At 51.8% G+C, this 9,435-nt stretch overlaps 1 protein-coding gene across 1 annotated transcript in view; it reads left to right on the top strand.

Moving 5' to 3' along the window:
- Window positions 1–9,435, top strand: part of ZCCHC24 (zinc finger CCHC-type containing 24) — a 62,106-nt gene that overhangs the window by 40,534 nt on the left and 12,137 nt on the right. Inside the window, exon 3 of the mRNA XM_024740235.1 lies at window positions 9,241–9,405. Coding sequence (XP_024596003.1) covers window positions 9,241–9,405 — 165 coding nt within the window. The remainder of the gene's footprint in view (window positions 1–9,240; window positions 9,406–9,435) is intronic.

Here is a 9,435-nt window from a genome sequence, read left to right as displayed (position 1 = left end):
GGCCAGGAAGTCTGTGCTCAGACAAGGGGGCCCTTGAGACTCCGGAGGAAACCCAGGGGGACCTCTTGCCGCGTCCTTCCTCCCTCCCAGCAGCCTGCAGGCCACGGGGTCCAGCCCACCTGTCCCTCTGATCGCCTGCTTCCTCTGGGGCCTCCGCCGAGCCCGCAGCTGCCGGGACCAGGCTGCAGAGGCTGAAGCGGCCCTCCTGCCCACCCCCCCCGGGCCATGTGTGTGGACACGTGAGTGTGGAGGTCTTTGGAGGGCGGCTACAGCATTGTCACAGGGCGCAGGGGAAGTGGGTCCGGGCACTGAACAGGCTTAAGCCCGGATCCTGGCTCCAATGCGGGCCCCACCGCTTACTGATTCTGTGACTTTGGGCAAGTGCTACCCCTGTCCCCAGCCTCAGTTTCCTCATCTGTCAGTAGGGTTCAGAGTGCTGATTTCATAGGGCTGTTGCATGGATTAGAGATCATTTCACATGTCCTGCATTGGCCCCATGCCTGTCACCTAGGAGCACTGGGTGAAGAGCAGCCTTTGCCTGAGGACGTGGGTCCAAGAGTGTTTCTGCAGGTGTGAGTCTGACTTGGGCCACAGCCTGAAAATGTGTGTCCGAGGGTGTCTGTGACAGGTGTGGACCACGCTTGGCGAAAGGGTCACACAGGGCTGATGCCTTTGGAAGGCCCCAGACTGTGAGAGCATTCCTCATCTGTCTTGCTTATTTCCATATTCCTGGAATGTTCCACAGAGCCTGGGGCAGAGCGGGTGCTCAATAAATGTTAGTTGAATGAATGAATAATTGCAGTGGTAGCCAAGGGTCGGAGCTCAGAGGTGGAGTCGTGGTCCTGGGAGCAGGCTTGTTCTCTCATTTTCCCACAACCATTTCAGGAGCGGTTGTGCATGAGGTGGGGGGGTGTTGCTGTGGTGTCAGCGGACCGGGTTCAAGTCTTGGCTCCACGGCTGTGGGGCCCTGCACAGTTTGCTTGGCCTCTCTGGGCCTCTGTTTGCTCTCCCATAGAATGGAAGAGCTTTGGAGTGACAGGTTGGCAAGTGACTGGCCCATAGTAGGTGCTCATGAAATGTTAGCGCCCCAGCTCCTACACTTGGCAGATGAAGTTCCAGGTTGGGCCTGGGAGAGCCAGGGCTGAGCCCCGGCCTCTGACCGCAGCCCCTGTTTACTCCCCATGGGTCCAGGCTTGAGGGGAGAGACAGCACGGAGGGCAAGGGGGTACCTGTGGGCCTGAGGAAGGGGGGCTCAAGAGAGGAGACTCTGGGAGAGGGGCATTGCCTCCTCCAGGGAGAGCCCCCAGCCCTTAGAAAGGGTCCCCAGAACCCTCTTGGGCCTTCCAGGAAGGGCCAGCAGGGACGCACAAAGAGTCCTGGGCCCTTCGTTCTCTGTGTCTTCATCTATGGAAAGGGCATCTCAAACCCAGGGCTCTTTCCCTCTCGACTCTAGGCCAGGATCACCTCGGCCACCTGGCCGCAGGAGAGCATGCAGACAGGGGGCACAGGGATCCAGCAAGGAGCCCATCTGTTCCTTGTTTCCTCCCTTGCTTCTCTTGGCTCGGCCAGTGCCTCTCAGCTGGACGCGCTGTGGGGTCAGCCTAGCGTTCCCTGGCAGAGTGGGAGCGTGAGGGTGGCTGCCAGGCTGTCCTATGGGCCTCAGGGAGGAAAGTGAGCCTGCCTAGTGGTCAGTGCCACACTCATTCGAGAGATGGGGAAACTGAGGCCCAGAGAGGGGAAGGGATGCCCCCCGGGCCACCCAGCATGCCAGGGCCTGTGACAGTAGCAACACTTTCCTGTTTCTCACCATCCTGGCTGGATGGGTTCCTCATCTTAATATCGTCTTCACACACTGCGGGGCAATTGAGAGGATGGGCTTGAGTCAGCAGCCTGGGTTCAAGTGCAGACTCTACCACCTGCTGGTAGTATAGCCTTGGGTGAGTCACTTAACCTCTTCATGCCTCAGTGTTCTCATCTGAAACCTGAGACTAAGCATACTTGACTCATAAGGTGATTGTACAAAGGGGGTCTGGCTCTGACAAGACACCCAATGAGTATGGCTATTACTGTGTCCCAGAGCTCGGCCGGGCACAGGCAGGCAGAGGTGGTGTGGCCAGGGCTGGGGCTGAGGCCTGCAGCTGGGGCCCATAGCCAAAACCGTGATCCAGAGAGCAGAGGCCTTGCGTCCTGGGGCAGAAGCCAGTGTGGAGCCATGATGCACAGGGCATGGCCTCAGGTCCTGAGCACCCCATCTCGCTGCCCCCTCCTGGGCCAGCGTCCCTGGGATGTTCTCCTTCAAGCTACCAAAGATGACAATGTCATCTCCCTGCAAAAAAGACTCAGTCTAGGGACTTCCCTGGTGGTGCAGTGGTTAAGAATCTGCCTGCCAATGCAGGGGACACAGGTTCAGTCCCTGCACCAGGAAGATCCCAATCCCACATGCCGTGGAGCAACTAAGTCCGTACGCCACAACTACTGAGCCTGCGCTCTAGAGCCCACAAGCCACAACTACTGAGCCCACGTGCCACAACTACTGAAGCCCACACACCTAAAGCCCAAGCTCCGCAACAAGAGAAGCCACTGCAATGAGAAGCCCGCGCACCACAATGAAGAGTCAAAAAAAAAAAAAAAAAAAAAAAAAAAAAAAAGACAGTCTTAAAGGGGCCAAGAGGAAAACAAACTTCACTCTGAAGCCTGACTCACTACTGGTGGGACTTCAGGAAGCAGGGGCAGGGAAATTGATGGGCACAGTGACCAGCCAGACTCTTATGTCTTCCAACAGAACCAGCAGCCAGAGGTTGGCCATTGCCTGGCACCCAGGCCCCAGGGGAAAAGTATGGACAGAGCTGCCATCTCTTTCTGGTTCCCACCACCTTGGAAAAGCACAGGGCTCCCCCTTGTGGGCAGGAGGGGCCTGCAGGCCAGGGAGTCGGCTGATGGATCATCGTAATTTTCTCCATCAAAGTCATACCTACTCATTCAAGACAATTCATTAATTAGAGCAGAGCATCCTGTCTCCCGGAGGCAACCTCTGAACACTTCTGACTGATCTCCTGCCGGCCCTTTCCTTGCACATTTTTCCTTTTTACAGTTTTACTCTGGGAGCAGTCTATATTCAATTGCTTATCCTGCTTTCTTTTTAAAATGTTTTCCCAAACCCTTTTTTAAAAACCGCATAAATATTTCAATGGCTTTGTTGTCATTTGTCCAATGGGTGTAACGTCATTTAGGGAACCAAGACATTAGTTTTTTTCCAGCCTGTCGCTGTCATAAACAATGCTGTAATGGATATCCTTGAACATCCTTGTGGTCTGCACCTCTGATCTTTTATTTCCTTAGGATGGTCACCCAGATATAGATTTGCTGGGAGGGAAGGAATGGAACTTTTAAAGTTTGAAACCTTTACCAAGTTGCGCTATAGAAATGCAGTAGGAAATGTACTTGTTCAAGCCCACCCCCAGCAGTGTCTGAGAGTGTTCCCTCTCCACACCTGCCTGGTTGGCCTTCATCAGCAACAAGAGTTGGGAGGATTACAGAGCTGAAGTGCCCTCAGAGTTACCTGGTCCAATTGTCTGACCAGGGCAAAAGTCCCTTTGGCAATGTCCCTGATCGTTGTTCACCCATTCTCTGCTTGCATACCCCTAGTGAAAGGGAACTCACTACCTAGCGTCCAGCCACAAGAAATCTCATGAGCCTTTAGGAAGAAAGCACTGAGCCATCCTGAAAAAGTGCCCAGGTAGCGTCAGCATCCTCTACATCTCTCCCCAAGCTGCTGGCTTGCCCGGATGTATCCTTCCACTCCCCGCCCAGCTTTGCCCTGGTTACTCCCTGGCACAAGTCCTCCTTCCCACCACCATGCCAGCCACCATCTCTCACTTCCCAGGCTCCCCTCCATGGTGATTCTAGCCTGATCTGGAGGTCAGAGGACCTGATCCCTCGTCTCAGCTCAGTCCCTGATTTGCTATGTGTCCTTGAGCAAGTTCCCTGGCCTCTTTGGTCCCCAGAGGGCCTGTCTGTACTAAGAGGGCTGGTTTCTGAGCCCCACTGAGCTTTGCCTGAGCTCCTGGCAGATGTGATTTCCCAGAGGGGTGTGTGGCAGGGACCCGGGTCAGGAGAGCCTGGTCAGGCCTGGCCTGCTTCCCAGTCGGGATGGGCAGTGGTCCCTGCAGGGCCATTGGTAGTCACTGTCTGCTTCATGCTGACATTTATGAGAAGAGGCCATGCCTTTCTGGGAGGAGAGGCAGGGGGAAAGTGTGGGGGGCAGAGAAGCCTTCTTTCTGTCAAAAATTCCTACTCCCTTTGGCCCTGCTCTTGTCTGTAAGCGTAAGACTGATGGGACTGAGCCCTTCCGGGAAGCTGCTGCTCACTGCCCAGAGCTGCCTGCTGGCCTGCCCTCCCTCCATCCACTGCCTCTCTGCCCCTGCCCCACAGGCATCTCTCCCCTCTGACCCGTAGGAGGGCAAAGCCACTGGGCTAGGCTGAGCTGGAGGCCCTGGGGCCTGGGGGATTTCTTCTCCTGAGCACAGGCCTCAGCTTCATGGTGGGGACACACTTGGGGGTGACAGACAGAAAGGGTGTAGCCTTGTGGAAAAGCCTGCTGGGCCTGGCCTCCTGCCCCTCACATACTAGAAACTCTTTGGCAGGTGCTTTCCCTTCCCCGTGCCTCAGTTTCACCATCTGTTAAGTGGGTGATGCTATTCCCTGCCCCACAGGGTTATGGGGAGAGTTGAATGGGAGCCTGACAGGCCATGGAGCTGTAGCACAAAGCCTAGCTCACAGGTGGTCCTTCGTAAAAGTCTGTTCTCTTCACTCTTCCCTTTGTCCTCTGCCAGCAGCATCCACAGAGCTTCCACAGCCTTCCTCTACCTTTCTTGGCTCCCCCCGAGGATTCCAGAAGGTGAAGACACCTAACGCTGTTCTTATTTTGCTTGCCACCCCCCACGCCCCGGCAACACAGGGGTGGTGAGCCCACCCTCTACTCAGGCTTCCCTCCCATCTTTGGGACTTTCCTCTTACGGTTTATGCCCGTTGGTCTCAGCCCCAGCCTCTGTATCACCTGGAACACATCTGCTCCCTCTCCCTGCACAAGCCCCAGAAGCGAACGCTACTGAAATCGCTAACGGTTACTGAGCACTTGCAGTGTCCACCCACCGAGCTAAGACCTTCATCTGCGTGAATGCATCAAATCCCTCCAACGGCGCTGGGAAAGCTGGCCCGTTCTCATCATCCCGGGTTCCTGTGGAAACCAAGTCACAAAGAGGTTGCATAGCTTGCTGAAGGTCCCCCAGACAGTCACAGGCAGAGGTAGAATGCCACCACTGGCATCTGGCCCTGAAGTCTAAGATCTGAGCCACGTATCATGTGGTGGGGTGTCAGAGCTGGGCCCTCCCAGTGCCTGGCCTGACAGCAGTGTGGGAATGGTGCGCTGAAGGCGTTTGATACTGCAGGAGCCTGGAGCCCCTGTCCCTGCCCAGAAGCTCCCAGTCCTTGATGGAAGGCTCCAGAATGTCCAGGTTTCTAATTACATGGTGTGGTGATGTTTTCCGACTCACCCCCTTGCTCTTCTCTCACCTTCCTGCTTCTCCCTTTGGTGCACATGCCGTTATCTTTTTATTTGTGTACCTTTCCTTCCTGTTCATTTCTGGAGCAGAGACTTTTTGGGAACTGAACTGTCGATCTTGCCCCAATCCTCACCCTTCACTCTGCTGAGTGTCCCGAGATGCCTTGACCCTTGCCCTTGGACCCAGCTGTGTGAGGCCAGGTGCCAGGTCCCATCAGTCTCTGAACCAAGAGGCCTGCAGAACCAGATCCCAGAGTGGGTCTGGCTGGTGATGGCCCCCACATTTCCCACTTCAACCAAGAAGTCTCAAATCCTACCATCAGTGAGGCACCACATGTCAATCCCTTGTCCCCCTTTAAAATGTAAGTGCCTTTAAGAACGGGGACCAGGAAACTGAGTTCATCTAGTACTTTATTTCAGGATTACCGCAGAACGGAGGCTGTGTAAGTTGTGGGTACCAGGCACCAGGTAGAAAAACGTGCCACCAGAAGTGGTTGGGTCACTGCACACCCCGTATCTTGAGACCAACACAACTCGAAGTGCCTTCAGAGTCATAGGTGGCCTGTCTACTGCAAATTGACTGGACCCTGGGCCCTGGCTGCACGCCGAGTGCTCCCCTTGGCATAACTAGCCTCTCTCATGGACCTGACCGGTGCCGAGAGCCAGCCCTGCCTTGTCCAGCTCGGTCTCCCCAGGATATCATGGCTTCCAGGAAGGCCAATAACGATCCAAAAGACATTAGGCAGTGGGCCCAAAAGACCAGGGCGGCGTTGTTGTCACTTTCTAAGTTTAGATTTACACATTCAGCACGTACGTCCATTTCTAGGGTTTTGTCTGTAATTCTGGTAGGCTGTCACCAAGTGGTGGTAATGGCGGCTGGGCAAAAAAGGCATGATTACCGAAGGAAGAAATTATTATTTTATATACCGCTATTGTTCTATATTATTAAATAATAATAATTAATACTCCTGTTTGATTTGCCAGGCATTGTTCTAAGTGTTTTACCTCACTTAATCCTCAGAACAGTCTTTCGTGGTAGTTCCTATCATTAGTCTTGTGAAGTGACTCGCCCAGGATCACAGAGCTAGGATTTGGGTCCAGAGTCTGGTGTTCTTAACTTTTATGCACTGCTTCAGAAACAGGCAAATACCCAGGGAAACATTACTATGGAAACAGACCATCTCATAGACCAGTACTTCTTAAACTTAATAGCGTATGAATTCCCTGGGGCTCCTGTGAAAATGCAGATTCTGATTCAGTGGATCGAAGATGGGGCCTGAGACTCTGCATTTCTAATGAGCTCCCAGGCAATGCTCAGGATGCCAGTCTAGGAATGACTGATAGTCACAGTGTAGTGCCTGCATTTAAGCCGGCCTCAAACTCAAATCCTGTGAGTGCTAAGCAGGTGACATAACGCAGGGCGCAGTTGGCCGGAACAGAGGTGACACGGAGGATGCATTGCAGTCGGTCTGATGGGGCGGCCACTCCTTAACCTCAGCTGATAATCACCAGCAAGGATTCTGGACCAATGTGGTCATATTTCTATGTGAAATCTCGCACTTTCAAATAATGGGGCAACAAATTCAACTTTCTAAAACACTAGGCAGCTTGTACGTGAATGTTCATAGCAGCATTATTCATAATAGCCAAAAATTAGAAACAACCCAGTGTCTTTCCTCTGATGAATGAGTAAATAAAATATGGCATGACCACATAATGGGATATTATTCGGCACCAAAAAGGAATGACATACTGATACATGCTGTAATGTGGATGAACATTAAAAACACTACAGTGAGTGAAAGAAGCCAGACACAAAAGGGCAATTATTGTATGAGATGTCAAGAGTAGGGAAATCTATAGAAAGAGAAAGTAAATTAGTGGTTGCCTGGGGCTGGGTATGGTGAGGAAGTGGGGGGTTGGATGGTGAGTGACTGTTAATGAATACAGAATTTCTTTGGGGGAGTAATGAAAAATGTTCTAAAATTAGACTGTAGTGATGGTTGTATAACTCTGTGAATATACTAAAACCCATTGAACTGTACGCCTTAAATAGGTGAAATGTCGGGTACGTGAACCATATCTCAATAAACCTGCTTAAAAAAAAATACCATAGAGGAGAGAGCCAGTTTCTTTAATATATAAAGTGCAATTACAGATCAACAAGAAAAATACCAAGCCCCAGCAGAGAAAAAAAAAATCACAAAGTATATGAACTAACAGTTCACAAAGGAAACACAAGTGGTTCTTAAATGCAAAAATTCTCTCTTGGGCTTCCTTGGTGGCGCAGTGGTTGAGAATCTGCCTGCCAACGCAGGGGACACGGGTTCGAGCCCTGGTCTGGGAAGATCCCACGTGCCGCGGAGCACCTGGGCCTGTGAGCCACAATTAATGAGTCTGCGTGTCTGGAGCCTGTGCTCCGCAACAACAGAGGCCGCAATAGTGAGGGGCCCGCACACCTCGATGAAGAGTGGCCCCCGTTTGCCACAACTAGAGAAAGCCCATGCACAGAAACAAAGACCCAACACAGCCATAAATAAATAAATTTTTTTAAAAAAAGGCAGAAGACAACATATTTAAAAAAAAAAAATTCTCACTTGCTCATAATACGTGTCGTACAAGTCAAAGCTACTCTGAGAAGATTTTCTACCTCTTAGGTTGGCAAAGATGAAAACTCTGTTAGGGAGGAGACGGGACATTAAGTTGGTACACCTGCAGCTGGAGGCGTGGAGGCGGGTAGTGGCAATTGTCATCTTTAAAAATGAAAATTGTACATACCCATCAACCCAGCAATTTCACTTCTAGGAATTTATTCAACAAATGTACTGTCACCTGTGCAAAATTATATATGTACATACACACATATATGCAAAGTTATTCATAGTATCATTGCTTGCAGTAGAAGAGTGGAAACAATCTAGACATTTGCAGTAGTGATGGGAAAGCACTATGAACCTTGCATAGATCTGAATACTGTGCAACCCCCAAACACAATACAGCAGCTCTGTTTATACTGATCTGGTGGAAAATATTATATATATATGTCTGAGATATATTATTAAGTGAAAAGGGAAGATGTAGAACCAAGTATATAATCTGTCTCCATACAAGTGAGGGAAAAGAAAGAATGCATGTACGTATGTATATGGTGTATATGTTTGTAAATGGAGAGCCCATCTTTGGGGTGGTGTAAAGGAAATTCAGATAGCCACCAGGTAAGGCAGCAGATGGCTGGGAGCAGGGGTGAGGGGAGACACACTTTCGCTGCTTACAAGGTTGTATTCTGCCTGCGTTGTCTCTTCAGTAGCCATTTAAAGCACACCACCCAGGGCCAGAGAGCACCTGTGTGAGGTCATGTGACCACCAGCTGCCCCTTCATGACAGCAGAGTTAAAGGAGTAGTTCCTAGCCACCATCGAGGACTTTGCTCCCTTAAATCTAAAAGAGATGTGCGCCACTCACCACCTCCTCTGTTCTCTGTCCCCACACGAGTCTCCCAGCCTTGGGATTCCCATGTGTGCTCTGAGGGTGACTCTGGTGTTCTCTGGACTGAGGACAAAAGGTATCCGGCACACGGGGACACAGGGTATGAAGGCTGAAGAGGGAAACCATGAGGACCCCTGTGGGGCATCATTTTGGCCTGTTGGATCCTAATCCCTGTGTTTGCTTCCTGTCCTCTAGGCACGCCCCAAAGGCGAGGGTCTGACCCCGTACCAGGGCAAAAAGCGCTGCTTTGGCGAGTACAAGTGTCCCAAGTGCAAGAGAAAATGGATGAGCGGGAACTCCTGGGCCAATATGGGGCAGGAGTGCATCAAGTGCCACATCAACGTGTACCCACACAAGCAGGTGAGCCGGGCGAGGGGTGGGGGAGGGGAG

This window comes from Neophocaena asiaeorientalis, unplaced genomic scaffold, assembly GCF_003031525.2.
Source record: "Neophocaena asiaeorientalis asiaeorientalis breed wild unplaced genomic scaffold, Neophocaena_asiaeorientalis_V1.1 scaffold517, whole genome shotgun sequence".
Lineage (NCBI taxonomy): Eukaryota > Metazoa > Chordata > Mammalia > Artiodactyla > Phocoenidae > Neophocaena > Neophocaena asiaeorientalis.
This window is presented reverse-complemented; position numbering and strand designations above follow the sequence as displayed.